This window comes from Pseudophryne corroboree, chromosome 3 (assembly GCF_028390025.1).
Source record: "Pseudophryne corroboree isolate aPseCor3 chromosome 3, aPseCor3.hap2, whole genome shotgun sequence".
Lineage (NCBI taxonomy): Eukaryota > Metazoa > Chordata > Amphibia > Anura > Myobatrachidae > Pseudophryne > Pseudophryne corroboree.
In genome coordinates this window covers 703,447,972-703,468,813 of record NC_086446.1, presented here as the reverse complement: position 1 = coordinate 703,468,813, position 20,842 = coordinate 703,447,972, and the positions used below count along the sequence as shown (strand labels likewise).

The window sequence follows — 20,842 nt, the reverse complement described above, 5'->3', positions numbered from 1 at the left end:
GTAGGAAGTGAAGGAATGGCCCAGCTGGAATTCCTCCGTAGGGGCATTCCTGGCCTCACACCAAGCAACATATTTTCGCCATATACGGTGATAATGTTGAGCTGTTACGTCCTTCCTAGCCTTTATCAGCGTAGGAATGACCTCATCCGGAATGCCTTTCTTTGCTAGGATCCGGCGTTCAACCGCCATGCCGTCAAACGCAGCCGCGGCAAGTCTTGGAACAGACAGGGCCCCTGTTGCAACAAGTCCTGTCTTAAAGGCAGAGGCCACGGGTCCTCTGTGAGCATTTCTTGCAGATCTGGATACCAAGTCCTTCGTGGCCAATCTGGATCAATGAGTATTGTTCTCACTCCTTTTTTTCTTATTATCCTCAGCACCTTGGGTATGAGAGGAAGAGGAGGGAATACATAGACCGACTAGAACACCCACGGTGTCACCAGGGCGTCTACAGCTATCACCTGAGGGTCTCTTGACCTGGCGCAATACCTCTGTAGCTTTTTGTTGAAGCGGGATGCCATCATGTCCACCTGTGGCAGTCCCCACCGACTTGTAATCTGTGCGAAGACTTCCTGATGAAGTCCCCACTCTCCCGGGTGGAGGTCGTGTCTGCTGAGGAAGTCTGCTTCCCAGTTGTCCACTCCCGGGATGAACACTGCTGACAGTTCGCTTACGTGATTCTCCGCCCAGCGAAGAATTCTGGTGGCTTCCGCCATCGCCACTCTGCTCCTTGTGCCGCCTTGTCGGTTTACATGAGCCACTGCGGTGATGTTGGTTGACTGAATCAGAACCGGTTGGTCGCGAAGCAAGTTCTCCGCTTGACGCAGGGCGTTGTATACGGCCCTTAGTTCCAGGATGTTGATGTGAAGGCAAGTCTCTTGACTTGACCACAGACCTTGGAAATCTCTTCCCTGTGTGACTGCTCCCCACCCTCGGAGGCTTGCATCCGTGGTCACCAGGACCCAGTCCTGAATGCCGAATCTGCGGCCCTCTAGAAGGTGAGCGCTCTGCAGCCACCACAGAAGAGATAACCTGGACCTGGGGGATAGGGTGATTAACCGATGCATCTGAAGATGTGATCCGGACCACTTGTCCAGTAAGTCCCATTGAAAGGTCCTCGCATGGAACCTGCCGAAGGGAATGGCCTCTATGATGCCACCATCTTTCCCAGGACTCGAGTGCAGTGATGCACTGACACCTGTTTTGGTTTTAATAGGTACCTAACCAGTGTCATGAGTTCCTGAGCTTTCTCTATCGGGAGATAAACCCTTTTCTGGTCTGTGTCTAGAATCATGCCCAGGAAAGGCAGACTAGTCGTAGGAACCAACTGCGACTTTGGAATATTTAGAATCCAGCCGTGTTGCCGTAACACTTCCAGAGAAAGTGCTACGCTGATCAGCAACTGCTCTCTTGATCTCGCCTTTATGAGGAGATCGTCCAAGTATGGGATAATTGTGACCCCTTGCTTCCTCAGGAGTACCGTCATTTCCGCCATTACCTTGGTAAATATTCTCGGTGCCGTGGAGAGACCAAACGGCAACGTCTGAAATTGGTAATGACAATCCTGTACCACAAATCTGAGGTACGCCTGATGAGGTGGATAAATGGGGACATGAAGGTATGCATCCTTTATGTCCAGAGACACCATAAAATCCCCCCCCTTCCAGGCTTGCGATGACCGCTCTCAGCGATTCCATCTTGAACTTGAACCTTTTCAGGTATACGTTCAGGGATTTTAAATTCAATATGGGTCTGACCGAACCGTCCGGTTTCGGTACTACAAACATGGTCGAATAATAACCCCTTCCCTGTTGAAAGAGGGGAACCTTGACCACCACCTGTTGAAGATACAATTTGTGAATTGCAGTTAACACTATTTCCCTCTTGTGGGGGGAAGCTGGTCGGGCCGATTTGAGGTATCGGTGAGGGGGCATCTCTTCGACTTCCAGCTTGTATCCCTGAGACACAATTTTTATTGCCCAGGGATCCACCTGGGAGTGAACCCACTTGTGGCTGAAATTTCGAAGACGTGCCCCCACCAGGCCTCCTGTGGAGCCCCAGCGACCTGCGGTGGATTTTGTAGAGGCCGGGGAGGACTTCTGTTCCTGGGAACTAGCTGTGTTGTGCAGCTTCTTTCCTCTGCCCTGCCTCTGGCAAGAAAGGACGCACCTCGGACTTTCTTGCTTTGTGTTTGAAAGGACTGCACTTGATAATGTCGTGCTTTCTTAGGCTGTGCGGGAATATAAGGCAAAAGATCAGAATTACCAGCTATAGCTGCGGAGACCAGGTACGAGAGCCCTTCTCCACACAATTCCTCAGCCTTGTAAGGTAAACCTTGCATATGCCTCTTTTAGTCGGCATCACCTGTGCATGTTCCACAGGACACGTCTAGCAGAAATCGACATAGCGTTGACTCTAGAACCCAGTAGACTAATGTCTCTTTGGGCATGTTTATATATATATATATATATATATATATATATATATATATATATATATATATATATATATATATTCCAGAACACAATGACCGGCACTCACTCATATGATGGTAACAACGTAGCCGGGTGCCCTACTAACACCTGTGGGTGTAATATGCAATAGGAAGAAAACTGTCGGCACTCCAGGCAAATGAAGAAAAGAAACTGACACGTAGTGTGCTGGTCAACGTTTCAGAAGCCTTCGCCTCTTTTATCAAGACATGACACATACAGAGTGAAAAACATTTAAATAGACTCACCAAACCGCGTGTGGACTCCCGCCACACCGTCCTGCTCAAAGCCGATGACATCATCAGCGCGACACTGCGCTGAGAGCCCGGCTCGGCCGGGTAGGCGGGGCTGGTGTTCAAGGAAACCGTTGCCTAGAAACACATAAACAGTGCATCAAAACCAGTGAACAATATACCTTACTGGAAAACTGCTGCTGCCCTCAATATATTCAAACCATGTTTATGAAATACACATATAATAACACTATATCGAAAGCAATATGTGAACACATGGCTAATATGATCAAATATGGCAATGTACCGGAGCATCTGCATGTCCTAAATACATACATGAATCTGGCAAACAGATAGAGCCGAGTGACTTCGATACACTTACTATGCTATATACTAAAACATACTATTCTGAATTAAACTAATGAATACATTATCTGAAAAACGGCTAAAAGGGTAAAGTCCCAATAAGACTCAATGTTAAAATAATTGTGTAAAGTAAGATGCTGCACTGTCGGGATCAATACAGATGTAATGACTACTATACTAATGGGGATAGGGGTCCCTATTTAGCAAGACTGCTTAATGACAAAATATTATCATAAAAAACAATTAAGACTATTGGACTCGTTGAGACCAAATGGTTGGACAGTCTGTAAAATATGGATCCATTTAGCTTCTTTTTTGAGCAGAGCTTTCCCTCTGTCTCCACCCCGAATCTGTGGTTTAATCCAGTCTATAATTTTGTATCTGATAGAAGCCAAACTATGCTGGAACTCCTTGAAGTGCCTGGCCACAGGCTGATCAGAACCTCTTCCCTCTAGTGCTGCTCAAATGCTAGAACGGTGTAGGGCTATACGCTCTTTAAATTGCCTGATACTTTTCCCTACATACAAAAGGCCACAAGGGCATTTGATATAGTAAACAATAAAAGATGTGGTACAGGTCACGGGATACTTGATGGTGAAAGTTTTACCAGATCGGGGGTGTTGGAATTTGTTGCCAGATTCCAAACAGCTGCATGTAGTGCAGCCTATGCAACGATAATTCCCAGGTTTACGAGTTAAGAAATGGGTGGGTTTAGGGGTGGTAAATGTAGAAATGTCATTATGGACTACAATGTCCTTGATGTTTCTACCACGTTTGTACGCAGTCAAAATGGTACTGTCCTTTAATGCCGTTAATTCCTTGTCTCTCGTAATAGGCCAAATACGTTTGGCATGCTTGTTAATGGCTCTGCTAGCTGTATGGAAGTCTTGTGTCCAAATGATGTTGTCCCTATTCATCTTTTTTGGAACCGACTTGAGTGCATCTTCCTGTGAAAAGGCCATTGCCCTGTTTCTTGCCTCTGTCAGGAACTTAGATTTGTACCCTCTTTGTAAGAATTTGTGGAACATCTTATCAAGGTGGAATTCAGCATCTTTCCGATCACTACAAATTCTGATGACTCTAAGGAATTGGGAATATGGCAGGCCCCGCTTAGAGGCTTCCGGATGGTGGCTATTTGCTTCAAGCAACGTATTTCGATCTGTTGGCTTAAAATACATGGAAGTGCCAATGCAGCCATGAGCATCAATGGAGATTTGAACATCCAAAAAATGTATGGTGTCCATATGACATTCAAATGTAAACTTAATAGCCGGGTCTTGCTGGTTGATCTGCTCCATGACGTTATGGAAAGATTTTTCATCACCTTGCCAGAGAATGAGAATACCATCTATATAGCGGGTAAATAACTTGATACGTTGGCTGATGTCAGGGTTATCAAAAAACAGTTGTTGTTCTACCCTGCACATAAATGCGTTCGCGAAACTGGGTGCGACGCAAGATCCCATCGCGCACCCAGTCCGCTGGCGGTAGAATTTGCTGTCAAAAAGAAAATAGTTTCTTGATAAAGTCAAATCTAACAAATTAATAAAAAAGTCAATGTTTGGACCATCGTAATCAGGTTGTGACCGTAAGAATAACTCAATGGTTTCTAGACCACGGTCGTGTGGAATGCTAGTGTACAGGTTTACCACATCTACTGTACACAGAAGATAATGTTCCGGCAGTGGGGAAATATCCTTAAGAATGTGAATCAGAGAAGTAGTGTCCTTGAGAAACCTTGGATGTTGCTGAATGAGGGGCTGCAAATAAAAATCTAAGTATTGAGAGACAGAGTGAAATAATGAATCACGTGCCGCAATGATGGGGCGGCCTGGGGGAGAAACTTGATTTTTGTGTTATTTGGGAATCGTATAGAATACAGGAACTATCGGCCAATCCTGTGTCAGCGCCACAGCTGTATTTTTAGTGATAAAGTCGTTCAACAGTGCTTGCTGTAAAATGCGATCTAATTCTGCCTTATACAAACTGGTCGGATCTTGGGCCAGCACTTCATAGGTGTCTGTATTATGCAGTTGTCTGTAGGCCTCTTCTTTGTATTGACTGAGATTTTGCACCACAACACCCCCTCCTTTATCCGCTGGGCGGATAATAATATCCTGGTAGCCACCAAGATTTTTTAGAGCCATACGTTCAGCTTTAGATAAATTCAATTTGCTGTTAGTAGAATGGCGGCTGGTGTCTTCTATGAAAGAATCCATACAGGCAGTGAAACTCTGGATGCTCTTATTGGTAGAAGAGGGATCAAATACCGATTTCTTATAAACTGGTAGGGACTTGTCTAGAGGGGGCGCATCTTTAAAGAACTCCCTCAGTTTCAGTCACCTATTAAATTTAAACAGGTCCACTTTATCTGTAAATGGGTCCGGGGTGTGTGTGGGAACAAATGAGAGGCCTTTATTGAGAACTCTGATTTCGTCTTCAGTAAGAATCCGCTGGGATAGATTGAAAACTACGTTTTCTTAGTGGCTTTCTTGGCGCGCTTGCCTTGCGTTTTGCCCTGACCGTCTGGTTCTTGATCTTTTGCATTGTCGTTTTTTGACCTTGTCGCAATACCAGTAGGGGGCTTTTTTGATGATACTGAAGCAGCAAGCACTTCTTCAGCTATAGCATCAAAAAAGCCCCCTACAGGTATTGCGACAAGGTCATTTGTTCCCATACACACCCCGGACCCATTTACAGATAAAGTGGACCTGTTTAAATTTAATAGGCGACTGAAACTGAGGAAGTTCTTCAAAGATGCGCCCCCTCTAGACAAGTCCCTACCAGTTTATAAGAAATCGGTATTTGATCCCTCTTCTACCAATAAGAGCATCAAGAGTTTCACTGCCTGTATGGATTCTTTCATAGAAGACACCAGCCGCCATTCTACCAACAGCAAATTGAATTTATCTAAAGCTGAACGTATGGCTCTAAAAAATCTTGGTGGCTACCAGGATATTATTATCCGCCCAGCGGATAAAGGAGGGGGTGTTGTGGTGCAAAATCTCAGTCAATACAAAGAAGAGGCCTACAGACAACTGCATAATACAGACACCTATGAAGTGCTGGCCCAAGATCCGACCAGTTTGTATAAGGCAGAATTAGATCGCATTTTACAGCAAGCACTGTTGAACGACTTTATCACTAAAAATACAGCTGTGGCGCTGACACAGGATTGGCCGATAGTTCCTGTATTCTATACGATTCCCAAATAACACAAAAATCAAGTTTCTCCCCCAGGCCGCCCCATCATTGCGGCACGTGATTCATTATTTCACTCTGTCTCTCAATACTTAGATTTTTATTTGCAGCCCCTCATTCAGCAACATCCAAGGTTTCTCAAGGACACTACTTCTCTGATTCACATTCTTAAGGATATTTCCCCACTGCCGGAACATTATCTTCTGTGTACAGTAGATGTGGTAAACCTGTACACTAGCATTCCACACGACCGTGGTCTAGAAACCATTGAGTTATTCTTACGGTCACAACCTGATTACGATGGTCCAAACATTGACTTTATTAATTTGTTAGATTTGACTTTATCAAGAAACTATTTTCTTTTTGACAGCAAATTCTACCGCCAGCGGACTGGGTGCGCGATGGGATCTTGCGTCGCACCCAGTTTCGCGAACGCATTTATGTGCAGGGTAGAACAACAACTGTTTTTTGATAACCCTGACATCAGCCAACGTATCAAGTTATTTACCCGCTATATAGATGGTATTCTCATTCTCTGGCAAGGTGATGAAAAATCTTTCCATAACGTCATGGAGCAGATCAACCAGCAAGACCCGGCTATTAAGTTTACATTTGAATGTCATATGGACACCATACATTTTTTGGATGTTCAAATCTCCATTGATGCTCATGGCTGCATTGGCACTTCCATGTATTTTAAGCCAACAGATCGAAATACGTTGCTGGAAGCAAATAGCCACCATCCGGAAGCCTCTAAGCGGGGCCTGCCATACTCCCTATTCCTTAGAGTCATCAGAATTTGTAGTGATCGGAAAGATGCTGAATTCCACCTTGATAAGATGTTCCACAAATTCTTACAAAGAGGGTACAAATCTAAGTTCCTGACAGAGGCAAGAAACAGGGCAATGGCCTTTTCACAGGAAGATGCACTCAAGTCGGTTCCAAAAAAGATGAATAGGGACAACATCATTTGGACACAAGACTTCCATACAGCTAGCAGAGCCATTAACAAGCATGCCAAACGTATTTGGCCTATTATTACGAGAGACAAGGAATTAAACGGCATTAAAGGACAGTACCATTTTGACTGCGTACAAACGTGGTAGAAACATCAAGGACATTGTAGTCCATAATGACATTTCTACATTTACCACCCCTAAACCCACCCATTTCTTAACTCGTAAACCTGGGAATTATCGTTGCATAGGCTGCACTACATGCAGCTGTTTGGAATCTGGCAACAAATTCCAACACTCCCGATCTGGTAAAACTTTCACCATCAAGTATCCCGTGACCTGTACCACATCTTTTATTGTTTACTATATCAAATGCCCTTGTGGCCTTTTGTATGTAGGGAAAAGTATCAGGCAATTTAAAGAGCGTATAGCCCTACACCGTTCTAGCATTCGAGCAGCACTAGAGGGAAGAGGTTCTGATCAGCCTGTGGCCAGGCACTTCAAGGAGTTCCAGCATAGTCTGGCTTCTATCAGATACAAAATTATAGACTGGATTAAACCACAGATTCGGGGTGGAGACAGAGGGAAAGCTATGCTCAAAAAAGAAGCTAAATGGATCCATATTTTACAGACTGTCCAACCATTTGGTCTCAACGAGACCAATAGTCTTAATTGTTTTTTCTGATAATATTTTGTCATTAAGCAGTCTTGCTAAATAGGGACCCCTATCCCCATTAGTATAGTAGTCATTACATCTGTATTGATCCCGACAGTGCAGCATCTTACTTTACACAATTATTTTAACATTGAGTCTTATTAGGACTTTACCCTTTTAGCCGTTTTTCAGATAATATATTCATTAGTTTAATTCAGAATAGTATGTTTTAGTATATAGCATAGTAAGTGTATCGAAGTCATTCGGCTCTATCTGTTTGCCAGATTGATGTATGTATTTAGGACATGCAGATGCTCCGGTACATTGCCATATTTGATCATATTAGCCATGTGTTCACATATTGCTTTCGATATAGTGTTATTATATGTGTATTTCATAAACATGGTTTGAATATATTGAGGGCAGCAGCAGTTTTCCAGTAAGGTATATTGTTCACTGGTTTTGATGCACCGTTTATGTGTTTCTAGGCAACGGTTTCCTTGGACACCAGCCCCGCCTACCCGGCCGAGCTGGGCTCTCAGCGCAGTGTCGCGCTGATGAGGTCATCGGCTTTGAGCAGGACGGCGCGGCGGGAGTCCACACACGGTTTGGCGAGTCTATTTAAATGTTTCTTCACTCTGTATGTGTCATGTCTTGATAAAAGAGGCGAAGGCTTCTGAAACGTTGACCAGCACACTACGTGTCAGTTTCTTTTCTTCATTTGCCTGGAGTGCCGACACTTTTCTTCCTATTGTGTATATTATATATATATATATATGTATACACATACTAGGGTCTCAATGTCCACGCTGCTACAGCGCTATAACCCCATGCCGACACAATCGCCGGTCTGAGTAGTGTACCAGCATGTGTGTAAATGGACTTCAAAGTACTTTTACTGCATGCTATCTGCAGGATCACTGAGGATAGCTGTTAAGTCAGCGCTACCTTTTGGGTAAACTTGACAAGCTTTGTCCACCCTAGGGGAAGATTCCCATCGTATCCTGGCCCTAGTAGGGAAAGGATACTCCCTGAGAATTCTTTGTGGGAAGCTGCAGCTTCTTGTCTGGAGATTCCCGCTCTTTTTCTTCATGAGAGGAGGGAAATTTACCTCAGCTTTCTTCCCCTTAAACATGTGTACCCTTGTGTCAGGGACAGATGAGTCATCAGTGATATGCAAATCATCTTTCATTACAATAATCATATATTGAATACTTTCCTGCCATTTTGGCTGTAACTTTGCATTATCGTAGTCGACACTGGAGTCAGACTCCGTGTCGATATCAGTGTCTATTATTTTGGATAGTGAGCGTTGTGAGACTCTGAATGTCTCTGCGACATAGGGACAGACATGGGTAGATTCCCTGTCTGTTCTCTAATCTTTTGTGCAATAAATTTACCTCAGCACTTAATTTCACATATCCAATCAGGTGTCGGCATTGTCGACGGAGACACCACACACACACATTTGCTCCATCACCTCCTTAGGAGAGCCTTTTACCTCAGACATGTCGACACACACTTACCGACACACCACACACTCAGGGAATGCTCATCTGAAGATAATTCCCCCACAAGGCCCTTTGGAGAGACAGGGCGGGATGTACTAAAGCAAAAATGCGGTAAAACCCCCGAAAACGGGGGTTTTACCGCATTTTCATATTTACTAAGACCCTACCGCAGCGTTTTCGGCGTCCAGGGTTTCGCCATCTCTGGATGGCGAAACCCTATAGAAGCCTATGGGCTTCTTTTCGCCGACCGCCGCAACCCGCCGACACCGTCGACCCCCGCCGCAGACGCCGACCCCCCTTCCCCCTGGCTTACCTTCCTCCAGGCTGCCCTGGACCCGGAAGGTAGTGTCCTCCTCCCCCTAGCAACGCAGCCGGACGTCCTTCCGGCTGCAGGGGGGAGGAGGAGGTGCCGGGGGCAGCCTGCTGCTGCTTCCCGGCATCTAGCCAGTGTGGGGACCCCGGGGAGGTGACGGAGACCCCCCGCAGACCACCTAACAGGTATCGCGGGGGGCCTCCGTCACCGCATTGCGATGTTGATCGCATATGTTAGTACATATGCGATCAACATCGCTGCGGTAACCGGCGAGGGGCGGCGATGTATGTTAATACATCCCGCCCACAGAGAGAGAGTATGCCAGCACACACCCCAGCGCTATATGACCCAGGAAAAAACACAGCAATTTAATGTTTACCCAGTAGCGCTGTTATTATCTGCGCCGAATTATGTGCCCCCCCCCCCCCTCTTCTTTAAAACCCTCTCTTCTACCGTGGTATAAGCAGGGGAGAGACCGGGGAGCTTCATCTCAGCGGTGCTGTGGAGAAAAAACATGGCGCTGGTGAGTGCTGAGGAAGAAGCCCAGCCCCCTCGACGGCGGGCCCCTGTCCCGCTTAAATATACACTTTCTTGGCGGGGGCTCATACATATATACAGTGCCCAACTGTATTTATGTTTACTTTTGCCAAAAAGAGGTCCACATGCTGCCCAGGGCGCCCCCCCCTGCGCCCTGCACCCTTACAGTGACCGGAGTATGTGAGGTGTGTGGGAGCAATGGCGCACAGCTGCAGTGCTGTGCGTTACCTCAGTGAAGAACGGAGTCTTCTGCCGCCGATTTTGAAGTCTTCTTGCTTCTCATACTCACCCGGCTTCTGTCTTCCGGCTCTGCGGCTCTGGGATCGGACGGCGAGGGTGAGATCCTGCGTACGATCCCTCTGGAGCTAATGGTGTCCAGTAGCCTAAGAAGCAGGACCTAGCTTCAGAGAGTAGGGCTGCTTCTCTCCCCTCAGTCCCACGATGCAGGGAGTCTGTTGCCAGCAGAGCTCCCTGAAAATAAAAAACCTAACAAATTACTTTCTCTCAGCAAACTCAGGAGAGCTCACTGAAAAGCACCCAGCTTGCTCTGGGCACAGTATCAAACTGAGGTCTGGAGGAGGGGCATAGAGGGAGGAGCCAGAGCACACCAGAACCTAAATTCTTTCTTAAAGTGCCCATGTCTCCTGCGGAGCCCGTCTATCCCCATGGTCCTTACGGAGTCCCCAGCATCCACTAGGACGTTAGAGAAATATAAAATATATATATATATATATATATATATATATATATATATATATATATATATATATATATATATATATATATATAAAAAAAATATATATATATATTTTTTTTTTTATTTTTTATTTTTTTTTTATTTTTTTTTATTTAAGGACTCGATACAAACAAGAACAAGAGAAAATTATGCAATACCAAAGACATCACAAGTCCCAAATGCCACCATCAGAAGTATGAAACTAATGTACTATTGTATCTGTAACACTAAAACACAAGTGTTCATAAAATGCTGATACAATAACGGAAAATCCAAAATAGGAAACCCAGAGAGAGGATAAAAATGGCCATTGTTTTTTCTTAATCTTTTATAGGAAAGGGAGGAGAGAGACAAGCCATAAGAGGGTAAAGGGAAGAGGGGGAGGGGTGAAGCAAGCAGTATATGTAAGAAAAATAGATAGGAGTAAGAGAAGACAGCCTAATGTCATAGTTACTGTGGACAGGGGCAAACGCAGGCTTTGCGAGGACAGACATGCATCCTATTTGCAACATCCTTGTGACTAAGAGGCATTTTTGGGTAAAAAGACGTGAAAACATGTCCGGCGCTGGCAGAATTGACCGGGACCTGGCGATTCAGCTGTGCCAAGCATCTCGTGTCACATGGAGTACTGAGGCTAGCTGTCTGAGGACACAACTGCACCTTGAAATGCAGCAGCTTTTGGGGGAAGGATAGAGGTAAATTGTGCATTAGGGCCTGTCCCTCGCAGCATAATGCAGCAATTTACCTACACCCACAAATCATGGCATAAGGTGCAGGGTTCTGATTTTGGTCACTGGGTTTTCTAGATACTAAACAAGACAGGGGTGGTGGTGGGTTCTTAGTACCTAGACAACCCTGTGACTGAAATCAGTGTGCCAGTGACTTAACTTCATCCCAGTTGCCCGGAGGCAAGAAAAATTTTGGTGCCCCCCACCACCCCGCCCCATGCCAACTCTTCAACTTCGTAAAGCAAGTTTAAACCTGACTTCTGGTTAGAGAGAAAAAGAGAGAGGGGGTAGAGGACACAGAGGGTGTCAGGGATAAAGCGCATGAGATGGGTGAAGCAAGACAGAGAGAGCGTGTCAGAGAGAGAAAGAGAGAATGTTAGGGAGAGAGAGAGGGAGAGAGAGAGAGAGAGAGAGAGTAGGTGGATCATGTGGGAGAGAGAGAGGGTGTTAGGGAGGGATAGAGAGAGAGAGAGGGTAGCAAGAGAAAGAGGGAGAGAGCGTCAGGGAGAGAGAGGAGCAAGAGAAAGAGAGAGAGGCAAGAGAGAGTGTGGAGACTCAGCGAGAGGAGCAAGAGAGAGGGAGAGGAAGAGCGAGTGTTAGAGAGGGTGAGAGGAGCAAGAGAGTGGAATGTGTCAGAGAGAGAGAGGGAGCTAAAGGACGTGTGTCAGAGAGAGAGGAGCAAGAGAGTGGAGAGTGTCAGAGAGAGAGAGAAGTGGGGCAAGAGAGAGTGTGTCAGAAAGATAGAGAGAGGAGCAAGGCAGTGTAGGGTGTTAGAGAGGGGGGGGGGGAAGACAGAGTGTGTCAGAGAAAGAGTGGAGAGTTTCAGAGAGAGGGGGAGGGGGAGAGCGAGTATGCCATAGAGAGAGAGGGGGGAGAGGAGCCAGTGTATGTGACAGTAAGAGAGAGAGAGTGGGGAGCAAGTGTATGTGACAGTAAGAGAGAGAGAGGGGCTAGTGTATGTAACAGTAAGAGAGAGAGGAGGGAGTGAGTGTATGTGACAGTAATAGAGAGAGGGGAGCGAGTGTATGTGACAGTAATAGAGAGAGGGGAGCGAGTGTATGTGACAGTAATAGAGAGAGGGGGAGTGAGTGTATGTGACAGTAAGAGAGAGAGGGGGGGGGCGAGTGTATGTGACAGTAAGAGAGAGGGGGGGGGCGAGTGTATGTGACAGTAAGAGAGAGGGGGGCGAGTGTATGTGACAGTAAGAGAGAGAGAGAGGGGGGGCGAGTGTATGTGACAGTAAGAGAGAGAGAGGGGCGAGCGGGAGAGACAGTACCAGTGCAGGTCTTCAATGGGGGCGGTCTCTTTGCAGCATTAGGACACGCCCCCTTCAACGTTCACCAGCTACATGCGGCTCTGCACTGCTTTCTGCCTGCCGGGACTCAGCTAGCCAGGTAGGGGCACAGTGAGTCGGGCAATGTGTGACCATAGTGTGACCAATGTGTGGGGACGGCTGCTCTGTCAGCACCGCATACAGTACACTCCGGCTAGGAGCCGTATCATCACAAAGTATATGGACCTACAGGGCTTCCGTAGCCCTGTGAGAAAGAAGCCCTGTAGGAGACAGACTGTAATAGAATCACATACCCATGCCGGCTCGGCAGTCAGTCCAGTCTGAGCATCGTAGTCGCGGACTCGCGGATTTTTCACTGGATCACCAGGGCAGGCATAATAATGAGGCAGCATTATAAATGAGAAATAACTAAATGGGTTGGCACGTACCTTGGTGCCCCGCTCCTCCTCTCTGAATTCGCCACTAGCGACTAATTCCCACCCTCCTCAAAAAAGCTCATCATTGCACTGTGGTACCGCTCCTCAGTCAGGCAATGGGGGACAGTGGAGCCCGGCAGCAAATGACTCCACTGTCTCCCGGAGTTCCGCCTCTGCAGTGTGCGCCACTGGTGGGATGGCTTATCTAGGAAAGGGACAAACCCAGGATTTCTAGAGGGGGGTTTCCAAATGCTTGATTTTTTGAGTGAGTGTGATCAGCCCATGAAGAAGGTATAATTATCACTTAACAATCTATAGGCTGCCTTATATAGAGTGCAGTGAATTGTAATACTTCAGACATGTACAATACCAGCAATCACATTAAACCGTTGGACACAGCAGTAGAACCAGCCCACCTTAGTAGGGGATACGTAAAGGGTTGGGATTAAAATGCCGGCATCCTGATGATCAGAATCCCAACAGGGGAAGGTAAGTATACTTACCTTCCCAACAGTATACTTACCTTACCCCCAATGGACCCCTAACCCTCCCTCCTAGCAATCTAACCCCCTTCCCCGCAGCCTAAACCTAACTCCCCCCCTCCACACACACACACACAGCCTAACCATAACCCTGCCCCGGGGTGCCTAAACCTAACCCCCCTGGCCCACAGCCTAACCCTCCCCCAGCAGACTAACCCTAAACCCCCCACCCCCTTGCGGCTTACCAGTCAGACGTTCCGGTGGATGCTTGTTCGGGATGCCGGCTGTCAGGATTCCTGCGCTGGGCCGGTGACCCTATCCATGATGCAGGTGTCGGCATTCTGATTAGTGTCGGTATTCTGGCGTCAGTATTCAGACTGCCAGGATCCAAACTGCCGGGATTCTCACCGGATCCCTACTTAAAACCTCTATTACAGTATGTATCTTATACTGCATGTTCTGGCTGCAGGTCTAGTAAAATTGTATTACACACAAGTGCTATTAAGGTCATGATTTAAGACACTAATGGGTCTATTTACTAAGCCTTGGATGGAGATAAAGTACTAGCCAATCAGCTCCTAACTGCCATGTCACAGGCTGTGTTTGAAAAATGACAGGAGCTGATTGGCTGGTACTTTATCTCCATCCACTTTATCTCCATCCAAGGCTTAGTAAATAGACCCCTAAGGGGGGTATTCAACTGGTACCGGTTTTTCTCACAGTAGAAAAAACTGCACTTTTCAACAGTTTTTAGGTCAAATATGCATTCGATTTATTCAATGAAAGTGACGTTTTTTCGACTGTCAAAAAAACCAGCACTGTTGGAGAACACGTGGATCGGCGAGTTATTTGCCGATCCATGGGGGTCATTCCGAGTTGTTCGCTCGCAAGCTGCTTTTAGCAGCTTTGCACACGCTAAGCCGCCGCCTACTGGGAGTGAATCTTAGCATAGTAAAATTGCGAACGAAAGATTAGCAGAATTGCGAATAGACACTTCTTAGCAGTTTCTGAGTAGCTGGAGACTTACTCTGCCAGTGCGATCAGTTCAGTGCTTGTCGTTCCTGGTTTGACGTCACAAACACACCCAGCGTTCGCCCAGTCACTCCTCCGTTTCTCCAGCCACTCCCGCGTTTTTCCCAGAAACGGTAGCGTTTTTTCACACACACCCATAAAACGGCCAGTTTCCGCCCAGAAACACCCACTTCCTGTCAATCACACTACGATCACCAGAACGAAGAAAAAACCTCGTAATGCCGTGAGTAAAATACCTAACTGCATAGCAAATTTACTTGGCGCAGTCGCACTGCGGACATTGCGCATGGGCATTAGCGACTAATCGCTCCGTTGCGAGAAAAAAATAACGAGCGAACAACTCGGAATGACCCCCCATGTGTTTTTGTCAAAAACGCATCTGTTTTCGACAGTTTACCGCTGATGCAGATTCGACTTGTTATCAAGTTGAATCTGCATTGCCGGAAACGGCCGGCATTGAATAGTGACATGTTGGATTCTTTCTGACGGAGAGGATCCGACTTCAATTGAATATATCCCTATCTGTGCAGGGGGTAGGAGTTGATCGAGGAAACTAAACTCACTTTGCACTTTCCTGTCAGGAATATAAAAGTCTCCTGTCCTATTCTTTCAATTTCTGTAATAGACATTAAAAAAACAGAAGGAGATTCATACATGATGCAAACCTGCAATCTCCATGGGATATACTGTAACAGAATTAAGTGACCCCAATATACATCACGTATATCCAGGTATGTATCAGTGAAAAGAGCTAAGCCACAATATTTCCATTACATGGTGAATTAGTCCAGACTATGCTCAGACGGGGAACCGTTTATAGCTGTAGAAGAGTTTTAGGAGGGTTCACAAATACCTGTTCGGATGTTATCTACACTCTACTACCCACGTTATCCTTGTCATTTGTCTTTGTTAGTATTACACGCATTAAAAGGGGTATCCAAGTCCCCGCAATAATGAAGCGACCGCAAAAAAATTGTGTTTTTTGCAATTGTTTTATCCCCCCTATCAAAATAGTTTGCACAAAAATCCCCAGTTTTTCGTGCGAAAAGAAGTAAGTCCCTGTGAAAAGCCTCGGACCTATGTATTTTCACAGAACCTATTCCGGATAAAACGGGCATTTACCATGCATTATGCTTTCTAAAATTCCCATTTTATCTGAGATATCATAATCCCTAATAAGTGCCGGCATCAGGGGATAAGCACCGTCATTGGGGCTAATTGGATAACTCCCATTATCCGCGGTTATTTACCACGATAATTGGATAGCCTTCTAAGGTACCCTTGTTTTGTATTGCTGCTTCTATTATGTTACCCTTGTTTTGTAGTGCTACTTGTATTATGTTACCCTTGTTTTGTATTGCTGCTTGTATTATGTTACCCTTGTTTTGTATTGCTGCTTGTATTATGTTACCCTTGTTTTGTACTGCTACTTGTATTATGTTACCCTTGTTTTGTATTGCTACTTGTATTATGTTACCCTTGTTTTGTATTGCTGCTTGTATTATGTTACCCTTGTTTACGTTTAATGTTTGCTTTACTGCTTGTATTATGTAGTGTTCACTCTAAGCTTCTTTCGCAGGGCGCTGCGCCCTGCCCCTTTTTTGAGTGACAGAATGCCGCCCTGCCCGTTTGTGCCCGCCCTGCTAAGGACTGCTCTTCTCCCCCCGCCGCACTGTCACTTCTCCTCCCCCGCCGCGCTGTCACTTCTCCCCCCGCCGCGCTGATAGCTCTCAGCTGAAGGCGGAGACAGGGTCAGCGTGTAGTGGGGAGGAGCAGCCGATCAGAGCCTGCGGTGTCTCCCGCCAGTCCTCCGGCATAGTTTGATTCCCCCTCACCATGGCGCTGCACGCTGACCTGGGCTCCGCCGTCAGCATCAAGAGACCGGCCCCGCTGACCCGGCACAGCGCTCTCCTCCGCAACGGTGAGTGCCGCTCTGCATCTGCCCTGTGCCCGTCCTCCCCTTCCTCCTAGTGTTCTCTCCCTGGTGCAGTGTGCCTCAGTGTTCTCTCCCTGGTGCAGTGTGCCTCAGTGTTCTCTCCCTGGTGCAGTGTGCCTCAGTGTTCTCTCCCTGGTGCAGTGTGCCTCAGTGTTCTCTCCCTGGTGCAGTGTGCCTCAGTGTTCTCTCCCTGGTGCAGTGTGCCTCAGTGTTCTCTCCCTGGTGCAGTGTGCCTCAGTGTTCTCTCCCTGGTGCAGTGTGCCTCAGTGTTCTCTCCCTGGTGCAGTGTGCCTCAGTGTTCTCTCCCTGGTGCAGTGTGCCTCAGTGTTCTTTCCCTGGTGCAGTGTGCCTCAGTGTTCTCTCCCTGGTGCAGTGTGCCTCAGTGTTCTCTGCCTGGTGCAATGTGCCTCAGTGTTCTCTCCCTGGTGCAATGTGCCTCAGTGTTCTCTCCCTGGTGCAGTGTGCCTCAGTGTTCTCTCCCTGGTGCAGTGTGCCTCAGTGTTCTCTCCCTGGTGCAGTGTGCCTCAGTGTTCTCTCCCTGGTGCAGTGTGCCTCAGTGTTCTCTCCCTGGTGCAATGTGCCTCAGTGTTCTCTCCCTAGTGCAATGTGCCTCAGTGTTCTCTCCCTGGTGCAGTGTGCCTCAGTGTTCTCTCCCTGGTGCAGTGTGCCTCAGTGTTCTCTCCCTGGTGCAGTGTGCCTCAGTGTTTTCTCCCTGTTGCAGTGTGCCTCAGTGTTCTCTCCCTGGTGCAGTGTGCCTCAGTGTTTTCTCCCTGTTGCAGTGTGCCTCAGTGTTTTCTCCCTGTTGCAGTGTGCCTTAGTGTTCTCTCCCTGGTGCAGTGTGCCTCAGTGCTCTGCCTGGCGCAATATGTATAACGTGCTCTACCTGGCGCAGTGTGTATAGGAGGTTCTACCTGGTGCAATGTGTATAACGTGCTCTATCTGGCGCAATATGTATAACGTGCTCTACCTGGCGCAGTGTGTATAGGAGGTTCTACCTGGTGCAATGTGTATAACGTGCTCTATCTGGCGCAATATGTATAACGTGCTCTACCTGGCGCAGTGTGTATAGGAGGTTCTACCTGGTGCAATGTGTATAACGTGCTCTACCTGGCGCAATATGTATAACGTGCTCTACCTGGCGCAGTGTGTATAGGAGGTTCTACCTGGTGCAATGTGTATAACGTGCTCTATCTGGCGCAATATGTATAACGTGCTCTACCTGGCGCAGTGTGTATAGGAGGTTCTACCTGGTGCAATGTGTATAACGTGCTCTACCTGGCGCAATATGTATAACGTGCTCTACCTTGCGTAGTGTGTATAGGAGGTTCTACCTGGTGCAATGTGTAGAACGTGCTCTATCTGGCGCAATATGTATACACCTGGCGCAGTGTGTATAGGAGGTTCTACCTGGTGCAATGTGTATAAGCAGCACTATTGTGTGGTATAATGTGATTTGGTACTATTATGTGGTCACGCCCCTTCCCCACGAAACAACTCCCCTAAATTTTTGCTGCACGCCTCCGGCGCGCACTGGCCATGCTTTCACCTATAGGAATGGGAGCACCAAGCATTACAGTATGTACCTAATTTTGCCCTTCTAACTTAAAAATGTGCCCTCACGAATGAAAAATGTGCCCTCACGAATGAAAAATGTGCCCTCCCCGTGATCAGCACCCTGCCCTAAAAAAATCCTAGAGTGAACACTATTATGTTACCCTGCTTCTTATTTACCACTCGTACTATGTAACGTTACTGGAATGGCGTCTGCCTGTTTTGTACTACTGCCTTGTACAGTGTACAGAATTTTGTGATGCCCTATACTTAAGCATAATTATTAATTAAAAATACTGTTGATAATAAATACACTTCAGACTGCAGGACAACTAATAATACTGCACGTATATTACACATGGTGGATTGCACTGTAATTACATAAGAATCATTTTATGCAGAGTCACTCTGATGCCAATTTCCTTAGGCTTAGGTCTATGACTAAAGCTCTTTGCAGAACAGTACCGTACCCTAGTAAGTGCTGTCTGCAGACCAGACTGTACTGTGCACATGATGCTTATGCAACTGGTCATTTTCCTCGCTGTGCATCTGCTTTTATACTGTATGTCGTTATAAAAACAACACAACATAACTTCGTTTTTATCCACAACTTAATCATTTCTGTAATTTGGGAGACAAGATTTTTCTTAATACATATGTACAAGTACATTAATACATCTATACAGCCCATGCTGTAATAACTGTGATGCTGGAGGGCAATAGGAATAAGAACAGACGGCCAGTAAAACTTCAAGGATGCGGAACCAGGTCTATTTACGAAGCCTTGGATGGAGATAAAGTCACTGGAGATATAGTACCAGCCAATCAGCTCCTGTCATTTTTCAAACCCAGCCTGTGACATGGCAGTTAGACGCTGATTGGCTGGTACTTTATCTCCCGTCCAAGGCTTAGTAAATAGTCTTATAGAAGTCATAATGGAGCACTACCCACAACTCCAGAAGCTTTCTTCTCACCATGGATTATACATGGAGCAAACCGCTGCCTGTGACTACACAGTTGAAACACACACATGATGTACAATACATTATAATGAATTAAAAAAAACTTCATGAACTGTTGAAGACATAACACTCCAAATGGCCAGTCATCTCTGTGACTAAACAATGAATCAAAGTGAGGAACTATAAATCCCAGCATGACCTGCCCACTGCTGCTTAGGAAGTAGAGGAGGGAGTGATGCAACTTACAGGATGCTGAGTGACATAAGCTTGCAGACAGTGTACTGTAATAGTGACTGTAACATAAAAAGTTCTCAGGTAAGCTGTGAGTTAGATATGGTAATGATACACAATACAGGATCTATGCCCCTCACCCTAGGAGAGGTGACTGCACGTGGGGCGAGATTATAAATGACATATATGATAAATACAATGTAGGAGAATATTGATATATAACCAGTCGGTCTCTTACCAGTCTTTTCATCTGTCACTATTAGGTGGACACAGGACAGGTGGGGACAGCAGATCTTCGTATCACTGTGATGGTCCTGAGTTGGGGGGCAGTCAGGGGTGAAAGGGTTGCTGTCACCTGGATCTTCATTGTCACTCTCTACTGCACAGACCCCTGGCTGGCTGCCGTCACTGCTCCAGGGGATGATCTGCAGGAAGCCATTCTTATCTGGAGGGGGGATCCCACCCAGTCTCTCCAGCTCTGCCGGTTCGTCTTCATTACCCTCTCGATCTTCGCAGCCCATGGCGGCTGGGAGATCAGATCATCTGGCCGGCTCGGCAGTCATGTAATAGAGAGCGAGGTAAGCGAGCGGCTGCATTATAGAGACGGCCGCTGGGGGCAGCAGAGAGCAGGACCCGGCAGTGACATCATTAAAGTGGGCGAGACAGCAGTGTCATCTCCTAGGCATAGAAGAACAATGCAAGGTTACATTGCTGCCATCTGCTACTAATAGCAGCCCGGTGTTTACAGTGTATCCGTCCCTTAGTGTCCAAATTCCCCAACTGCATATTATGCTCCAACAGTCTAACTTATTCTGTGTGCTGGATTATTACTCTCATTGCCTATACTTAACTTCATCACTACTACCTCTCACTGCCTATTGTTCATCATTACCCCTCAGTACCTGTTGTTGTTCTTCTCTCTCTCTCCTCTCTCTCTCTCTCTCTCTGTTTTCCAACTCAACAAGTCAGTTAAATAAATTGAGACTGCCTACAGAGCCGGATTAAGGCTCTGGGGGGCCCGGGGCACTTCAGAGAGCGAGGCCCCTAATTAAAAGGCAGGCAGCTGAGTTATATATATATATATATATATATATATACATACACACACACACACACACACGCACATGTATACATGCATACACATATAAATACATATATACACACGCATATACAGTATGTTTACATATACTGTATGTGCAGTTTGTGCACACAC

General features: G+C 46.5%; 1 protein-coding gene across 1 annotated transcript in view; it reads right to left on the bottom strand.

Moving 5' to 3' along the window:
• Window positions 1-20,315, bottom strand: part of SLC35G1 (solute carrier family 35 member G1) — a 74,848-nt gene extending 54,533 nt beyond the window's left edge. The window contains exon 1 of the mRNA XM_063962086.1: window positions 19,868-20,315. Within this exon, the coding sequence (XP_063818156.1) occupies window positions 19,868-20,150 (283 nt within the window). The 5' untranslated portion in view covers window positions 20,151-20,315. The remainder of the gene's footprint in view (window positions 1-19,867) is intronic.
• Between the last annotated feature and the right edge of the window lie 527 nt (window positions 20,316-20,842).